Source organism: Desmodus rotundus, chromosome 2, assembly GCF_022682495.2.
Source record: "Desmodus rotundus isolate HL8 chromosome 2, HLdesRot8A.1, whole genome shotgun sequence".
Classification (NCBI taxonomy): Eukaryota; Metazoa; Chordata; class Mammalia; order Chiroptera; family Phyllostomidae; genus Desmodus; species Desmodus rotundus.
Window position 1 is genome coordinate 194,812,966 of NC_071388.1, and position 18,576 is coordinate 194,831,541.

Genomic DNA, 18,576 nt, shown 5'->3' on the forward strand with positions numbered 1-18,576 from the left:
TGAGCTCAGTGGAAACAAATGTCCTTTGACTTTTCCCAGCCCCGTCCTGGTGGGCCAGCAGCCCCTCCCTCTCAGCCTCTGCTTCCCCCACCACCTCCTTCTTTCTCCCTTTAACTGATGGGGTGATAGGAAGGATGGAGATGTGGATAAGGTTAAGTGGGATGTGGGAGGCAGGTGGGCTTCTTGGGGAACCCCAGCATGGGCTGGTGGTTACCTTGGACAAAGGCCCAGAGGGAGTCTCACAGGAAACATGGCCTGCAAGGCAGAGGCAAGCCTGGCTAAAGCCTGGACATTGGAGTCGCCACCCTCTCAGCTGGGGAGGTACATTCTCAGGGCTTCAGGTGGGCTGGGAAAAACTGGACTGGAGGGATCTGGGCACATAAGGGGGAGGAAAGTGGCTCTCTTTTTTTCTATCTTTTTCTTTCCCTCCATCTCCCTGGAGAGTTGGCCTTTCCTCTGTTCTCCTGGGACCCAGAGACCCAGGGCCCTTAGGAATTCTCAAGTCCTGTCACCATCCTAAAGGAATGAGAGTTAGGTCCCATTGCTGAGAAAGGAGGAAGGGAGGGCAGTGGGGAGGGAGGAAGAGAGAGGTTATTGGGAGGGGAAGGGTCACAGGCCCAAATTCCTGGGCTCCTGCAGCTTCAGTCATTCTGAGAAACAAAGAAACAGAGAAAGTGATTTAGAGTCAGATACAAATAGAGCCCGAATTATGGAGATGGCAGAGAAATGGGAGAGATGTGAAGAGACGCTGAAAGAGAGAGAGGATCCGACAGAGACAGAGGGCTCTGCTTGTGCCTGCAGCGATTCTGATGTTATCTTTCTCCAGGTGCCTTTCCCCCTCCGCAGTCCCCAGCTCTGCCCCTCCTTCCTCTCCAGCCCCACAGCCAGACACCCGTGTCTCTCTCTCTTCCATCTCTTTTTTGCACCAGGGCCTCAAAGTGGAGTTAACAGACTCTTGGGACTTAAGGCAGAGCAGTGAGGAGAAGAATGGAGGAGGCCCAGAGAACCAGAGGACAGAGAGATTCACAGTGCCCATGACTGGGCTGCTGTGTTCCCATTCCAGTCTCTTGTGGCTGTCCCTCTACATGCATGTCTGTGCAGAGGCATGCACACACACACATTTGATCTCCAGGGAGGTGGCATAAGCCTCATCTTGAGCCAGCTCATCTGCGTGTCCATCCATAGGAGTAGGTTCTCCAGCCTTGTCTGGGGGAGGCGAGGCTGTGCTGTGGTTTCTGTGGAGTTATCTGCAAGGCTGTGCCCAGATCTCTCTCTGTGTGCATCTTGATCTGTCTTTGTGTGCCCCCGTCTCTATCTCCTGGTCCCCTAGTCCTTCGCTGTGGAAAGTCTTCTAAGGTGATAGTGGTGGACTGACGTCTCAGTAACTCCTGAACTCATCTGTCTGAAGGTTTGGGGGGCATAAGGGCAGAAATCACTGCTCTGGCTCTCTCCAGACGCCAGCCACCTCCTAGGTGAGGGTGCAGAGAAGGCAACAGGGAGTGAGCGGAGGCAAGGTTTCCCTCTGAGCCCAAGCCCTTGGAATTGGGGCTTCAGGAGGCATGTCCATCACAGACTACAGTCCAAACCTCCCCTGCCCCAGTGCTTCAGCAGGCACCTCTGAGCCAGTTGATTCTGGAATGGGACTCTGGGGCAGGCAGACAGGACAAGGAATTGGGGATGGACAAATACTCTACAAGATCTGACCAGAGAGAGCACTGCAGGAGGGGTGGGGCGATCTGTGTGTGTTTGTAGGAAAGGTGGGGGGTGGGGGCAGAAAGGCTGCCTGCGGGGGAGAAGTCTTCTTGGCAAACGCCCCAGTTTCCTGAGCTGATCCCTGCTCCCTGCCACTGCTCCCAATTCTGTTGTTTCAATAACATCATTTTTATCCACCCCACAGAGAGACTATGTCTCAGAAGGGGGAGGTGAGGGGCAGGGCTAGGGCATGAGGGGGTGGTAAATAGAGAGAGACTGGGGTCTGGAGGCAACTGGGACCAGATTTGGGGCGCTCCCTCCTCAGGCAGAGGCAGGGCGGTCCCAGAGCCCTGGTCCCCTGATGACAAAGACAAATACATTAAAATTCTTGCCTCTGAGAAGAATGCAGGATAAGGAGAGCATTTCATAATCTGTAATAACAGTAGCAGGGTGGGGGCAGGGGGTTCAGAACCCAGGCGGTGGCTGGGGTGGGGGGGGGCTGGTCATTGGCCACCTGCAGCCTCCAGGGACCCCCACAGAGCCCCCAACAGTCTGTTCGGCACCATCTGGCCTGAGTGTGTGCCTAACCTGGACACGTCTTTGAATGTGCAGTGCCCGGAGTTGGGCTTGCCTTGCAGAAACAGCAACTGTGTATGAAATTAATAGGTGCTGGGACTGCGCATGGCATCTGGATGCTATGAAGGCAGCACTTGGGCCATGCCCTCCTCTCTAACTCCTTCAGCCACCAGCCCCTCCCCCAGGGTCTCCTCCCCTTCTCTAGAGTGTTCCAGCCCCTCAGCAGAACTCTCTGTACCCAGGAATTAGACCAACACAGCTCAGGCACCAGGGCCTTGGGGTGGGGCTCCCAGCAAGCCCAGAGGCTCTCCTATGTGCCTAGGCTAACACTGTCCCATTTCTCTTCTCCGTTTCTCACCCTCCCTTCCTGCCCCAGCTCTGCTTCCTCCTGTGGGGTAGGCACCTATCATCTTTTGTCACAGCCCCTTAAGCCCCAGGCTCATCTCAACCCACTCATTTCCACACTCTGGGGTACTCAGGATCTGTCTGCTCACCAGGGGTGTTTTTCTTGGAAGTGGCTTCACTCCCCAAGTTCAGAGCTCCCTCCCACTCAAACCACCAAGAGCTTTCCTCTGGGAGCTTGAGGTACCTGCACCTCGGGTTTGAGGTCCTGGAACTGTCCTCCCTGCCCCAGTACATTGCTAAAGGTTGATGGCCGCTCCAGATAGATGACGGTAGTCCGTTCGGCGACTGGCCCTTGCTGAGGAATGTCCCGCACCACCTGTCCCTCAGCACCCCTGGGGCATGTGGGGCCCGAGAGGAGGAGCGGCGACTGCAGCCGCTGCCAGCCCCGAGGCCGTGATGAATGGAGCTGTCCCTCCTTCCCACGGAGCCTTTGATCTCCCCACGTGGGGAGGGGGCCAGGGGCATCAAAGACATTTTTGTGGCATTAGAGAATCGAATAAATGCCATCTCACCTGCAGCTGGCTCTCCCACCCCTTCTGGCCCCACCAAGCCGGGGAGGCAACGTGAGGCAAGAACACGCGGACCCGCGAGGCCCGGCTGCAGCGAGTTCTGATCCCTCAGTCTCTTGCAAGCCTGCGACCTCGGTTCCATCGCTCGCTTACGCGTGCGAGCACTTGAGCGCAGGCCATCAGGAGATTCCTCCAGCTCTCTAATCTGCCCTCCGCACACCCCTCCCCTGAACGCGGGCTTGAAGAGGCGGGGTGACTGGGGAGCAAGAATGGAGGCCTAGGGCTTCCTCCTTTTCTCAAGGGAAGGCTGAGAGAGGGGCGTGAGACGCGTAGGCGGGGTCTGGTTAGAGGTGACCCCCTCCAGAGTGCGGCTGTCCGACCCTCGAGTTCGACAGACACCCCTCCCCGGAGCACCCAGAGCCCCAGGCGGACTTCCTCTCCTGGCCCCCATTCCAGCATCGCCCTCTGCACCGCCCTCCCGCCCCCCCACCCAAACTCCCTCATTCTTGGGAAGTTTTCTCTCTTTACAGTCAACAAACCTGTCAAACGTCTCCCTTCCAGCCCGTCCCCCATTCCTCAGCTCCTCTTCTTTCCCCCCTTCACCCTGCTCCACCCTGCTTCCCCGCCCTCCTTGCCCCCGACTCCGCGCGGCGGCGAGGGGCTCCCATTCCGCGAGAGGCGAGGTGAGGGGGCGAGGCAGGCGGGACCGGCAGCCACGAGCGCTCTCGGGCCCCGCCCCGGACCCTCGCTCCCGCCCTCCGCGGCGCTCCGCGCCTGCCGCCCCGGGGCGCAAGGCTACCTCCCGAGAGTCCCGCCGCCTGACTGTCGCAACTGCCACCCCAACAGCCTCCCTGCCCCCCGCCCCCGCCCTGGCCCCGCTCCCCTCCCACCTCCGCCCCCGGCTCTGATTTCTTCTCCCGAGCTCGGCCGGAGACACAGGCGCTGGCTGCCCTGTCCGCTCTCCGCCTCCGCCGCGCCCTTCTCGCCCGGGATGGGCCCTCTTGCCGCCACCGGAACCATTGCCTCCCGGCCGCAGCCGCCGGAGCCGCGCTCTCCCTGAAGCCCGGGCCCCTGCACGCACCGGCTGGCCCCGCAGCCTCGCCCCTTGCCCGCACCCGCGGGCCGTAGTGCGGTTACGATGCTGCCGCCCGTGTCCTCCCGCCTCGGGCTGCTGCTGCTGCTGCTCCTGTGTCCCGCGCACGTCGGCGGACTGTGGTGGTGAGTCCTGCATCGGGCTGTCCCGGTGCGGCTCCTGACGCTCGAGGGTGGGGACCTCCTGCCGGATTGCTCCGAACCGCAGTCCCGCTGCCTCCCGGCTCTACCTGCGCGCTGGGGCGGTGCGGGGGAGGTGCGTACCGCTCTCCTGCCGGCCTCCACCCCGGGCACTTGGGAACTGCCACTTAGGCGGCTCTAACCTACCCCCGCACATTCTATTGCATTTCCTGCTCCCGTGTCCGACAGACACCCCACCTCCCTCCCAGGTTATGCGCTCAATCCAGGTCTCCAAGGAATTGGTGGGTGGGTAGGAAAGAGCTACCAGGGAGACAGAGGGAAGCTCTGTAGTCAGTGATCCGAAGAAGAGTGGTGAGGAGGGCTCTGGGTTTAAGGGAGGTGGACTGGGTTTGGGGAAAAGCGAGGAACGAAGTAGGAAGCCATAGGCAGGTAGGGTCAAACAGCTGCCTCTTCCCCGCCCCACTGTGCTCACCAATCCATCCACTTTTCTCTGGGCTCCGTCAGTGTGGTCGGTAGTGCCAGGAAAGGGGAAACTGAGTCAGGACCTTGGCTTTCTCTATTTCCTCCTCCCCGAACAAAGAGGAGGAGGAAAGGGACTCAGGCTCCTGGACCTTGCAGATACGGGGTCAAGGATAAGTACATGTGCAGTTCAGAATGTACCGGGAACCGGGGAGGGTCTGGTGAAAGGGACTGAGGCTTGGCCAGCCAAGGGATGAGGACATCTTTCCGGAACTGGCCGTAGCTAGACAGACACCCTAGGCAGCCAAGGTCGTAGGAACTTTGAGTCTTGCGGACTTGGGTAGCGGTTGGGAAGGTGGGTGCCCAGTCGGGACCGCTCAGACATCTGGACCCCGCGGACTTTTTTTCCTTCCCTGTCTCCAGAGCAGCAAAGACAGTCCCGGAATAGCTTTGGCGTTTAGAGAGGAGGGACTTGGACAATATCACTGGCGCATCAGCCAATCCTAAGAAGGCAGGGTCTTTCTCATTTGCATATAGCCATGTCATTGGCTGGATTTTCTACACTCCACTCCCCCCCCCCCACACACACACCTCCGGGGATTTGGAAGGAGGAGTGGAGGGGGCAGATCAGCCTCTTCTAGGGCATTTTTCAGCCTTTTTCATCTCCTGGCGCACATAAACTAATTACTAAAATTCTGTGGCACACCAAAACATATATTTTTTGCCAATCTGACAAAAATAGGCATAATTTTGAGTCATTCACACTGGGCGGCTATGGTGTTGGCTGCTGTCACTGTTTTGACAATCTAAGGGAAGAGAGGTCAGTCCGCCTTACTAAATAGTCAGGTATTGCATGGTTTAAAATTTCTTGTGGCACACAGGTTGACAATTGCTATTCTAGGGAGATAGAGAGGAGGGTGTTCCCACAGGGAGCTACTGGCTAAGACCCCTCATCCGTGTCGCGGGAGAGCATCCCTCAGAGGTGTCAGTGAGGGGCAAATCAAGGACGATCCAGATCTGACTAGGCAATATGCATCCTTTGATCCTGGTTTAGCATAATGCAGTAGCGGCTTTGAAATAGACCTGAGATCTAATCTTCTCCAGTTAAGTTTGTAACCTTGGGCAAGTCACTCTTTTCCACTGCTCTCCCCACCTCCCTCAATGTCTCAGCTGTAAAACAGGGAAACAATTTCCCCATCTAGCAGGCTTCGTAGTGGCATTAGGTAGACGACTTACAAAATGATCTGACATTGGTAGATACTCCTTAAATGTAAGTTCCCTCCTTCGCACCTTAGGTTCTGTCCAGAGGCCTCATGGGTGTAAAGGGGGATTTGTTTCAATTTAAATCCAGGGTCCCACCCTGGCTGGTGTGGCTCAGTGGATTGAGTGCTGGCCTGTGAACCAAAGGGTCCTGGGTTTGATTCCCAGTCAGGGCACATGACTGGGTTGTGGGCCAGGTCTCTGATTGGGGGCGTGCAAGAGTGAACCAGTTGATATATCTCTCATACATATCAATGCTTCTCTTGCTCTCTTTCTCCCTCCCTTCCCATCTCTCTGTGAATAAATAAATAAAATCCAGGGTCCCAAGCAAAACTTTGTAAACATCTTGCTTCCCAAACACCTTTCCTAACTTTGCCCTTTCTCAAGGTATGGAGACAGGGATTTGTCGCTGATGGTGTTGCCTTCCCTGCCCGCCCCCTCCATTTGTCCAAGTTATTCTCATGCTTCCAGTTAAAATGACACTTTCTCCATGAAGCTGCCCCTCTGCCTTCCCTCCCTTGCCTTCTCTGTGTTCCCGATGCACCATGCACTGGGCACCTACGTCAGTCACTGCATTTTGACAACCATGTCCTCTGGTGGCTTTCTTCACTGGTCCTGGAAGGCAGAGCCTTGGCCTGTGGGGCCCTGGAGGCTAATGGTGCTGGGGACAGTTTTATGGAGTGTTGCTGAATTGGTTGATTCACCTTTCTGGGATTTGTATCTGTGGGGGTTCCTTCCTTCAGGAGGGGCTGCTGGGTGAGAGCCAAACCAGAGGGAGGGAGACCTGGTCCCTTGGAGACTGACCCTGAAGCTGGGAAGCAAGGAGTGGGGGAGGAGGTGAGGAGGGCAGGTGTGGGAGAACACAGAAGCCTTCATGGCCACAGCTGCAGGGTGAGCAGGGTGAAGAGTGAGGGGCTGGGGTGATAAGGTGCCCAGAGACTGCCTCACTCAGATGCTTCTCAGAGAGAACCTGCCTGTGCTGACTGCCTCGGCCCCCTCACCGCCCTGTCTGTTTCTGATACTTCATTCCTTTGGTCTGAGCCCAGATTCCCTTTCTCAGGATCTTTGACCCTGCTTGCTTGTACTCTTGCCCCACCACACCCCATCATTGCCCTCCAAGATCAGGGTCCGACTGGTGGACCAGACCCAGCACCCCTGGGTGGCCTGAGGCTTCTACCTCTCTTTATATTCCCCTCACCCCCACCCCACCCTGGCCCAGCTTCACTTTGGCTAGAGCTTTTTTGGGCCAGGAACTTGCAGGCTGTTCCCTGATGCCTGGGACCTGCTTGCTGACCCTCTTCTCCCTACTTCTTAGACAATGCTGGCTAGGTCAGGGCCCCGTGGTGGACCAGAAAGCAGCTGACCTGCAGCAGCCCCCTGCAGTCCACTCTGACATGCTGGCAGCAGCCAAGCTGGGAGCAGAGAGGTCCCCAGGAACTCTGAATGACAGGACTGTCCTGGTTAGGAAAGGAGGGTCCTGGAAGGGAGTGGCCTGGGCCCTGGAATAGGCTCAGGGACCTAGACTCCAGGTTCTAGAGATTTCCCTCTCATTTCTTTCCCTCTCCCCCTTCTTCCTCTAATACAATTTATGCTTTCTAAACTCTGCCTCCAGCCTCTCGGCCTGTCTCTCTCCCAGCGATTCACAAAGTAACGCTCTCTTTGTGAATTGCTGAATCCCAGATTCCAGGCCATTGGCCAGGCTGTCTTGGGGCCATCTTTTCTAGCCAATGATCTGGCCCTGACAGATCCCACCTAGAGAATGAGGCAGAGAGAGAGAGAGAGAGAGAGAGAGAGAGAGAGAGAGAGAGAGAGAGAGGCTATAGCTTTCCTAGTCCCCAGCTCCCTTCTGCCTGCTCCTTGTCCCCCTCCAGAAAGTTCTTCTTAATGTCTGACTCATCTTTATACTTTCAATTAGTAGATGTAGAAAATAGTACGGTTTCACAGAATAGCCAAATCAATCTCCCTTTTTCTCTCTTCCTCTTTCCTCTTTCTGTTTTATATTTTCTAAGAAAGAAACTAACCCTCCCCCTGTTCCACTGGGAAAAACACCACCCAATCTCATTCCCTTCCCGCATCTCCTTTGCTTTTCACTCCCCCCTTCCCTTATAGAAACAGGAACCACAGGCCCTGGACAGCCTCATCCCTGGCCCCACAGGGAGGCAGGGAAAAGGCCAGACTTCTTCCTGAAACCCAGGTTTTCCAGCTGTGATCCCCACCCCAGGCTAAGCCTGGCCATGCTTTCCCACCCCATCTTTATCTGGGGCCCCTCATCCTTTGTGGGCAGTCCTGTTGCTGGTCCCTGCCAAGCTCAGGGTGGGGTGGGGTGGTCATCCAGCCCCACCCTCCAGGCCTCCCGCCTTGGCAGCTTCCCCTAGAGGAAGACAATGGGGCTGTGAGCAGAAAAGGGCAGGGGCAAAAGGAGGCTGGCTCAGTCTGGGCCAGAGCATGCCCTGAACCCACCAGAGCCCTGGCACTGTGACACTTCCTGGGGGGGGGGGTGCGGCCCCTCCCGCCCTGTTCTCGTCAGAAGCCAGGAGTTGGTAGGGGGAGGTCAGTGAGTGGCTTGATCTCCAGAGCCCATCCATGGGGATTCGAATGTGTACTTTGAAGAAGAAATGCAGCTGTGGAGGGGATGAGGCGAGGGCGGGGCAGGCAGCCAGGCTGTGGTCAGGCTGGCAGCAAGGCACCCAGCCAGCCAGAGTGGGAGGCACTTGGGGAGCAGAGAAGTCTGTCCCTGGGGCCTGGGGAGAGCGCCCTCTAACCTGAACCCTCCTTCCTGTCTGGAGTGGGATGGGAGGAGACCTCAGGTGCCCCTGGACTGCCTGAGGAGCAGCTGAGGGTGGGAAAGGTTGCTAGCAGGGTTCTTCCAGTTTCCACCTGGCCTCTTGGGCTGTTTCCTCCAGCATGGAGCTCTCTCTTTAATCCAGAAATTAGACCAATAAAGGGCTTAGAGATCATCTGGTCCCATGTTTTCACTCACAGTAAGAAGTCCAGCCAAGTCCAGGGATAGGAGGTGGCCCAAGGCCACACAGAATGCAGGTAGCTGAGGGGTGGGGCCAGGAGTCCACCTCCTGCTGAGGATCTCCCCCTGGGTGCTATGGGTGGAGGCAGTCAGGAAAGGGGTACAGGGTCTTCCACAGGCCCTTTCTGTTCCCCCACGCCCACCCCCACATGGGTGCACCCCACCTCCCTATGGGAGAGCAGGAGGCACAGATTGCCCTCAGGGGATCCAGTAGGAGATTAACGTATCTACTCCTTGGCCTCTCACAGCCCTGACCAATAGGAAGCCCTCTTGTATGGTGGAGTCCATCAGGGAAGGGAAAACCCCTGCCTCTCCCGAGAGGAGTGGCGAGGAGAGAAGTGTGAGGGGTAGAAAGGGCAGTGTTCAGGACAGCAGAGAGGGAACCAAATTGAGGTGGGGTGTGGGAGGGGTGGAATGGGTGGGTGGTGGGTAGGCAGGGGTTAATGGAGCTGGGGCATCTCCGGCTTTGATGTGGCGGTTGGGGTGGGAGTAGGGACTGGGGGAGGGGGAGCAGTAATTAGGGAGTTAGACAGAGCAGGACAGGACAGGCGGGCGGGCACAGGCCCGGGCCCAGCCGTCTCACAGCAGTCAGGCAACATTTTTCTGCCCCTTCTCCACCACCCACCTCCCCCACCCCCGTACCGCCCCCACCCACAGCCCCAGGGTTCAGGGCTCCCTCTGCTGGCTCCTGGAGCTGAGGGTCAGATGAGGCAACCTGGGTAGGGGGTGGTATATGTGGGAAAATAGAAAGCTGGCTGTGAGACCTTTCTGAGGAGGCTGGGCATCAAAAGGGTCTGTGATCCCCTTGCCCTCAACAATCCACCCAGGAGTGCTCTCTGGGCGGGGGTCCTGGAGGGTGCTCTGGTCCATGGGCAGAGCTGATAGGTAAGGAGTCACACAGATCCAGGCCGAAAAGTAAGAAGAGAAAGTTGGAGAAGTGAGAGTTCTCAGGAATCCACAAACACTGCCTGCACTCCTGCCATCTGCCCTGCCCTGTGCAGGCCGAGCGATGAGTAAGGGTGTGCACGGGAAGACAGAGCGCTGTGGAAGCCCACTCTTTGGACAGGCTTCCTTCATATGTCACCTGGGAAGTAGGCAGGTGTTATTATTTGCTTCCATTTCACAGTTGCGGAGACAGGCTCAGAAGGTTGTCTCATCATCCTTCAGCAAATACTGAGGGCCAGTTTCACATACTAGGGATTTGCTCAGCATTGGAGAACCAGCAAATGGCAGGTCCCAGATCCAAACCTATGTCCGCTGGATCCCCAAAGCCCTGAGTGTGCTCCAGCTACTGACATGATGCTTCCTTGTGAGATCTTTGTCTCTTTTAAAAAAAGATTTTATTTATTTATTTTTAGAGAGAGGGGAAGAGAAGGAGAAAGAGAGGGAGAGAAACACCAATGTGTGGTTGCCTCTCGTGCACCCTCACTGGGGACCTGGTCAGCAACCCAGGTGTGTGCTCCGACTGGGAGTCGAACCGGTGACCCCCTGGTTCACAAGCTGGCACTCAATCCACTGAGCCACACCAGCCAGGGCAGACCTCTGTCTTTAATGAGTTTCCTATCTAATTGGAGAGATAGACAAGAAAACATGACAAAGTAATTATGCCACTGGCAGGATAACAAGTAAGCCCTCAATGGGTGACAGGTAGAATGATGTAGAGGGGGATACCAATGAGGGCTGGGGCCCAGAGAAGGTGCCCCAGCCTCCTCCTTAGGGCAAGTGGGAGCTCAGATGAGCTTGGAGAGAAGCTGGGTAAGATTTTGATGAGTTAGGGGTGAGGAAGAGGTGACTCTGAGTCCAGGAATTTAGCGGTATAATGCGGGGTGGCTGCAGAGTTAGCCAGCACTACTAGGAGGAAGAGCTGTGTGGAAGATGGTGTGCGAGGCCACCTGATGCCTTCTGAGTCCTCCGGTGGCCATTTCCCTTCAGCCCTTTGGTTGTTAAAGTATTCACGTAAGTTTCTTGCAACAGCCAGCATCCGTCACCTCCCTTCTCACACTGTTCATCTGTATAATGCAGGGCAGGTCGATGGAGTGGGACTACACGATCTCTGGCTTTCTCTGAGGCCCTGCGAATCTGGAAAAGGAATGGTAGATTAGGCCAGAGCCTGGGGCCTCCTGGGCAAGATCTACAGAGGTTGCCAGTAGGAACTGGCCAGCCCCTGTTGTCACCAAGCTCCCTGGGAGGAAGATTTGGCGCAGGCCAAGCCAGTTAGAATGGCTAACCCTAGGCTTGTCCCTTCTTGTCTGCATACTGATTTCTTTTAGGGCTAGCCTCATTGTTTTTATGCCCAGGAATGTCTACTCGATTAGGATCTCAGACCTTACACATTCTATACTACATATTTATTACTACCACTGTGCTCCAGCCCCAAAACATGCAGATGTTCCCAAATGGGCACAGCTTCAATGGGCTGGTCCCAGGACAATGCTGACTCAGAGGCACCAACAGCAGAGTTCATTCCTAAGGAAGCAGAAGGGGGGGGGGGGGCAAAGGAAGAGGGAAGATGGGGGAGTTATTTCTTGATGCAGAGTCACGTGTTGAAGTTAGAGGGGGTATTCAAGCCTTTCATGCTAACTCCTCATGTTTCTGAAGCCCAGAGAGGGAACTGACTTGCCCAGAGTGGCTCAGCTGACAGGGACCAGGGTGCAGAAGTGAGGCTCGGTGTTTTGCCCAATGAGCCCCTGCCACTCATTTTCTGGAGTTCCCTTTCCAATGACTTGAGGATGGGAGTGAGGACCAGAGGGCAGGGAGCAAACTGGTCCCTTGGGATTCTGGCCTCTACAACTGCCCATCCCTTCTCCTGACCAGCCTGTAAACAAGTCTAGTTCCCAGGCAGCCAGGAATCCTCCTGAGTCCTCTATCTCTAGCCCCTGGGAAGCAGATAAGGTCAAGAGATTTTTGCCTTTCTTCCCTGCATACCCCCTCCCTCTCCTGGTTTCCTAGGGCCGGAGGAGGGAGAGGAGAGGTTTGGGGGTTGAGTAACCTTGGGAAGATAAGGCCAGTCGACCTTGGGAGAGTAGGGAGTTAGCAGAGGGCAGGGTTGGGGAGGGGGACTGGGGAACTTAGTAGCATGGGGAGGGTTGAGTGTGCAGGGCCCCAGACTCCTAGGTGGAGTCCTGGACATGTGGGTGGCAGGAGAGGACTGGACAACTTGGGGAGGTCTGCTTCCCTGCCTCTGAATCCAGTGGGAGAAATAAAATATCCACGGAAACTAAGTAGTAGTCTTGAAATGGCATGTGGACAGGGGATGAGCTTCCCCTTAGATGGCTCAAAAACATGTATTAAATGGTATTCATTGTAGCATTAATTATTCATCGTATGCAAAATTTTAATAAAAATTGAGGGGAAATATGATTAAACACCTAAAAACCTAACTAGGAGACAGAAGAAAGTGATGGTTCTAACTCTTAGGTGCTTATCGTCTTACCTGCTGACCCTGTGTGACCACGCTGGGAGCTGCCTCAAGTTCTTTTTGTAATGAGGTGAAATAAGTGGATGGGAGGATAGACAGATAGAGATCAACTCTTGAAGGTCACTGGGCCACTGGGAGCCAGCTTGGCTGCCCTACCCTTGGCCGACTCCCCACTGCTCCATCCATCACTTCTCTAGGGTTGGGAAAGGGTTGGGGCTGGAACTTCCCAGGCTACAGTTGGAATGCAGTGATGGGCAGGCCCTAAGCATGGAGGAGGAAGGCTGGACCAGCGATTTTCAACTTTTTTCATTTCATGGCACATAAACTAATCACTAAAATTCTGCGGCACAGGATATATTATATATTATAAAAATATATAAAAATATATTTTGCCAATCTGACAAAAAATAGGTATAATTTTGATTCATTCACACCAGACTGCTATTGTGGTGTTGGCTGTTGTCATTTTTTTAATTTGACAATCCAAGGGAAAAGAGGTCAGTTCTCCTGAATAAATGTGTGGCATGCGTTAAAAGTTCTTGTGACACACAGGTTGAACATTGCTGGTCTGGGCTGTAAGTCTCTCCGCTGAGGAGAGAACCTTGGCCCCAGGGATGATGACAGTGACCTATAGGGTGTGTGTGAGTGTTGTGTGTGTGTGTGTGGTAGGAGACCTTAGAGGACGGAGCTTACACATCTTCCTGCAACCTCCGCTTCAAGCATCTCACTCCTCAATGTTAAGTTCTATCTCAAGACCTAAATTCTTCTTGCTGCTATTTAAGCCCATTACATCTCATTGTTGTGGAGCCAAAACATGCCTGAGAAGCCTCTACCTGTAGAGCAAATGAGGATAGTGGGGGTGGATGTGCACTAAAGCTAAATTGAGAAGAGGCCCCCTTGAGCTTTGATACCTAACTACCTCCATTTTCCTCCACATTTTCTACCTTCTGGAACCACTTCTCACTGCCTACCAAGAGTCTTTTTCTGCCCTCTGATGAAGCATTTTTGAATGGTCTCAAATGACCCTCAGCTCCCAAGGGCTCAATCCACTCATTCCTACAAGACCCGGTTAAGCATTCAAATAAGAGCAATGTGATGGAAGCCCTTCCACTCAGGTGTGAATGCCCAGTCCAGTGAACCTTCAGGGGCCTGGTATACGAAAACCAAACAGTAGCCCTCTTGTCAGAATGAAGGCTGGCATGGAGGGATTTCCGAAAACGTGTGGAACTTCCCTTGAGGTGTTTCCCCACCCAGTCAGTGTCCCCCTTCCCCCATCAGTTATGTCACTCCAGGGCACAGGGCTTGGCTGGCTGCCATCCCACTCTGGAAAGGCCACAGTTCCTGGAGCAGGTGAAGGGTCACTGTCACCTGCTTCATAGTGCTTCAGGGACTCAGTCTCCAGCTCCTTCTTTCTGCTCTCCAGTTCAGGGAAACAGAGGCCATCACGGTGGGAGGGCCTACCTCAGAGATGAAAGCTCATCCTTTCCATTTTCCAGGAGAAGCTTAGGCAGCAGAGGGAGTGTGACTTTCCTCAGAGGCTTCATTCCCCAGCCACCCAATGGCTTTCTATATCCCTTGGAATAGCCCATGTCTTTCTAGCATCAGGGCTTTTATCCAGCTTGTGGTCCACTAAGACCAGATCATTTTCTGATCTTTTTCCAAAGATCCTTTTCTTCAGTATCTATACAAAATTTATTTTCTTTGACAGCCTTCTTGATCTTCCTTCTGTTAATTTCTTCCTCTTCTCCCTTTTGGGCAAGCCCTGTTGAATTTTAGTCTTGGCCTACCTAGTGTCAGCTGCCTTCACCTTGAGCCAAAGTCATATGAGGATTTATTAATGAAGACATGCACAGAAGGATAAGACTGAATGAATCCTTGCTCTGTAGTAATTTCAGTCTAGAATCTAGTTAAAAGGGAACATAGACATGGATGGAATGGTAAGAGAACCCCATAGGAGAATCTCAATCTTGGTTGTGGGGTTGGGGGAGACATATCTGGGCTCCTGGCTGTGGGCTGCATGGGGTTGGTCTTCCTCTGTCACCCCAGCCTTCGAGTTACATCCCTGACCTGCTGTGTTTCGCTTCCCAGGGCAGTGGGCAGCCCCTTGGTCATGGACCCCACCAGTATCTGCAGGAAGGCACGGAGGCTGGCAGGGCGGCAGGCTGAGTTGTGCCAGGAGGAGCCGGAAGTGGTGGCCGAGCTAGCACGGGGAGCCCGGTTTGGGGTTCGAGAGTGCCAGTTCCAGTTCCGTTTCCGCCGCTGGAATTGCTCCAGCCACAGCAAGGCCTTCGGGCGCATCCTGCAGCAGGGTCAGTGTGAGGAGGGGACTTTGGGGCTCCAAGGAGAGGGTGGAGGTTTGGGGAGGCTGTCTGAGCCCCATCTCTCCCACAGATCTTTGGACATTCTGCCCTGACCCTTTCTCCCAGCCCCACCCACCAAGTCCCCCAGGATTCAGCTTTGGTGCCGCAAGGCTGACTGCCACTTCCTGTCCCCACAGACATCCGGGAGACTGCCTTTGTCTTTGCCATCACGGCTGCAGGTGCCAGCCATGCAGTCACGCAGGCCTGCTCCATGGGTGAGCTGCTGCAGTGTGGCTGCCAGGCTCCCCGCAGGCGGGCCCCACCGCGACCCCCTGGCCTGCCAGGCACCCTTGGGCCCCCTGGCCTAGTGGGCTCCCCAGAGGGCAGCGCGGCCTGGGAGTGGGGAGGCTGCGGCGATGATGTGGACTTCGGGGATGAGAAGTCCAGGCTCTTTATGGACGCCCGGCACAAGCGGGGAGGTGGGGACATCCGCGCATTGGTGCAGCTTCACAACAATGAGGCAGGCCGGCTGGTGAGTATGGGCAGGGATGGGTAAGAGTGGGTGTGTGCATGAGTGTGGAAATGAGAGTGGATGTGAGAGAGCTGTGTGTGAGTGTAGGAGCACATTGGTGGAACTGTGTGAGGAAGGGAGGGTGTGCATGTGTAGGAGTATGTTAATCTGTGTGAGGCAGCATGGCAGTGGGGGGCCACCTGGGAAGATTGTCTGGGGGGCTTGATGGGCATGTGGGAGGCGAGGTGGCCAGCCTAGCAGATGGAGTCACTTGGGGGACCTGGAGCAGGGTAGGGAGAGGTTACCCAGGGAAGAGGACTTGGTTGGGTCCTTTAGGGACCGCAGGTAGAAAGGGCATAGCTCTGAGATAGGATCCGTAGGGTAAAGCTTGGGGTGGGTACAGATGTGGCTGTCAGGGCAGGGACAGAGGATGGAGACAAAGGTTGGGGATGAAAGGAAGGGCAGAAGCTGGGGAAAAGTTATGGGGTCTTGAGGTAGGGGAGCCAGGTGCAAGGTAGGTCTGGAAAGGGGCTAGAACAGGCCCAAGGGGCAATGGGCTTGGGAAGGACTGAAGGACAGGAGCAGGTCCCGGTGGAGGCAGGAGGGGGTCAGGCAGAGGCCAGGAAAGCTGTGACCGAATCTGTGCTCTTGTGGACCAGCTGCCCAGCAACCCCAGACCAGGCCTTGCCTGGAACTCTGGCAGCCTCTCCCTTTCTCTCTGCAATGAAGAGGCTCCAGATGTTTCCAGGGGGAAGGAGAGAATCTGTACTCTGTACTTTTAGAGATCTTCCTGGGTCATCTGACCCCATAAATCTCTAGTGGGGTGTGACTCTTGGATGCAAAGAGCAGACAAAGGGCAGGACCCCTGGGTTCCAGTTCTCAGTAGAGCACCCACAGTGGGCCCTATGCCTCAGTTCTGGGTGCTCTAGGGGCACCCCCACATACATTCTGTGTCCTTTAGGGTTTGGGCCTGAGGCAGTGGGCGGGGGTGGGGGGTGGGGGGCACGTAAGGGGGCCCAGGGAAGAATGTCCTGACAGGCCCACATACCTGTTGGAGAGGGTTGGGGAGCGGTGGTGGAGACAGACACCCAGGGCACAGACTCTGCTTTTCTACTCAACCCTGCCTGGGGCCGTGAGCCTTGGCAGGAGGAAGAAGGTGGGACAGCTACTACTGCCCCCCACCCCCACCTCCAGGGAGAATCTTACCCCTGCTGTCCATTCTACTTTCCCTGGAATCTCTGTGCTACATTCTGTCCACACTCCCCACTTCTACTCCTCCATCTTTATCATTCCTCCCCTCCTCTTGGGGCTGTCGCTTCCTTGATTTCCTCCTCTCCTTGTGCTCGTCTTTCTTCCTTCCTTCCTTCCTTCCTTCCTTCCTTCCTTCCTTCCTTCCTTCCTTCCTTCCTTCCTCCCTTCCTTCCTTCCTTCCTTCCTTCCTTTTTTTCTTTTTTTTGAGGTTGTGGGGAGAAGGTCTGATTTTTCTCTCTCTTCAATTCGCTCCCCATCTCTTATATTCTGTGTGTCTGTCCTTTGGGCCTTTTTGCGCCGTGAGTCCCACATCTGTCTCCATCTGCACCGCTCCTCTGCTCCTCGCAGGCCGTGCGGAGCCATACGCGCACCGAGTGCAAATGCCACGGACTGTCGGGCTCCTGCGCTCTGCGCACCTGCTGGCAGAAGCTGCCCCCGTTTCGCGAGGTGGGCGCAGAGCTGCTCGAGCGCTTCCACGGCGCGTCGCGTGTCATGGGCACCAACGATGGCAAGGCTCTGCTGCCCGCGGTCCGCAGTCTCAAGCCGCCTAGCGGAGCTGACCTACTCTACGTCGCCGACTCGCCCGACTTCTGCGCCCCTAACCGGCGCACAGGTTCTCCCGGTACGCGGGGCCGCGCCTGCAACAGTAGTGCTCTGGACCTCAGCGGCTGCGACCTGCTGTGCTGTGGTCGCGGGCACCGCCAGGAGAGCGTGCAACTCGAGGAGAACTGCCTGTGCCGCTTCCACTGGTGCTGCGTAGTGCAGTGCCACCAATGTCTGGTGCGCAAGGAGCTCAGCCTCTGCCTCTGACCCCCCGCGCAGTTCTCCAAACTTCGTGCAGAGCCGCCTCTCGCCACCTTTGTGACATCTAGGCTCCAGCAGAGCGCACTGCCCTGGCCCAGTTTACCCTTGCCAAAGTCCATCTCCCAGGCCTCTGGTAACTGAGGCGGTGAGGCTGGAGATACACGAGCGCCCAGGAAGGCCCAGGGCATTGGAGGGACCACCACCCTCCCCTAGAGGCACTTTAGAGAGTTCTGGTGGAGACTATACGCTCTAGGGAGTTCTCTCTCCTTGGCCCCCAGATGGAAACCAAAGGGCCCCTTTCTAGGCCTCTGGATGCAGGCCTTCTCAGAACTGCTGGCCATGGGTTGGGTGGGTAAGTTTAGTATCAATAAAGATATTTAAACCAATAGGACTGGGCCCACAGTTTGGGAGGGGGCTGGTCTCCTGCGGGTTTTCATGGCGCCAGGCTCTGGAAGGGGTGTCCAAAGGGAGATGGTTTTGATAGAAGGAGCAATTCAGAGCTCCTCACCCTGGGTCCCTATCCTCTCCCCACGAGACTGGGCTCTCCTGGCAACCACGGTGAAGAGTGCCAAATCTCCCCTTGGCATTCTTCTTGCTTACTCTTGTCACACATCTGAGGCCTGGATCTACAATCCGGGGAAGACGTAGTAATCCCTCTTTAAAGGAGCAGTCTCTGCAGAGGGTCTGGGGAGAGCAGACCAGAAGCCTCTGCTGGTGTACTCAGCTCTCCTTCAGCTCCCATCAGAATTCTAGGAGAGTGTGATTCCTTCCTCTGCCCTTCTGTTTGTGATCCCTGGGGGACTCATGGGTACACTTTTAGGGCCATCCAAGTCCACAGGATTAAAGCACTTTGTGAACTGTAGAATGTGATGAAATATGTTATTAGTAACATCAGACTTAACAGTGACACTAACTTCATCCCCATGAACATGGAAAACACTGCTCAGAACAGCATTTCTAATTGCTCTTAGAGGGAGACGAAGAAAAGTTGTCCCAAGGTTTCTCCTGGCACCCAACTACATTTCCTTCCTTCTAGTTCTTTCTCGGGAAGCTGATGGTGAGTGTTGAGAGAAGAGAGGAGGGGTTTGAGGATCTTGGCTCTCTAGAGGGGAGGGCAAGGCCGAATGGCTGGGGTT

The 18,576-nt window shown here is 55.5% G+C and overlaps 1 protein-coding gene across 2 annotated transcripts; it reads left to right on the forward strand.

Moving 5' to 3' along the window:
• The first annotated feature begins 4,069 nt into the window (after window positions 1–4,069).
• WNT6 (Wnt family member 6) lies at window positions 4,070–18,265 on the forward strand. Of its 2 annotated transcripts, none has more exons than XM_024564274.3 (4): window positions 4,070–4,400; window positions 14,663–14,883; window positions 15,072–15,406; window positions 16,985–18,265. In XM_024564274.3, exons 1-4 carry the CDS (start codon window positions 4,321–4,323, stop codon window positions 17,444–17,446), a joined length of 1,098 nt encoding a protein of 365 aa, XP_024420042.1. In that variant the 5' UTR covers window positions 4,070–4,320; the 3' UTR covers window positions 17,447–18,265. The 2 variants fall into 2 exon arrangements, with proteins under 2 accessions (XP_024420042.1, XP_045054463.1); XM_045198528.1 differs by lacking the exon at window positions 4,070–4,400 and adding an exon at window positions 4,413–4,530.
• Window positions 18,266–18,576: the final 311 nt, after the last annotated feature.

Bases quoted from the DNA above. Each gene is read 5' to 3' on its own strand.
- WNT6 (XM_024564274.3), top strand. From the start codon at position 4,321: ATGCTGCCGCCCGTGTCCTCCCGCCTCGGGCTGCTGCTGCTGCTGCTC. The intron at 4,401-14,662 runs GTGAGTCCTGCA...TTCGCTTCCCAG, and splicing joins CACGTCGGCGGACTGTGGTG to GGCAGTGGGCAGCCCCTTGG. The intron at 15,407-16,984 runs GTGAGTATGGGC...TGCTCCTCGCAG, and splicing joins ACAATGAGGCAGGCCGGCTG to GCCGTGCGGAGCCATACGCG.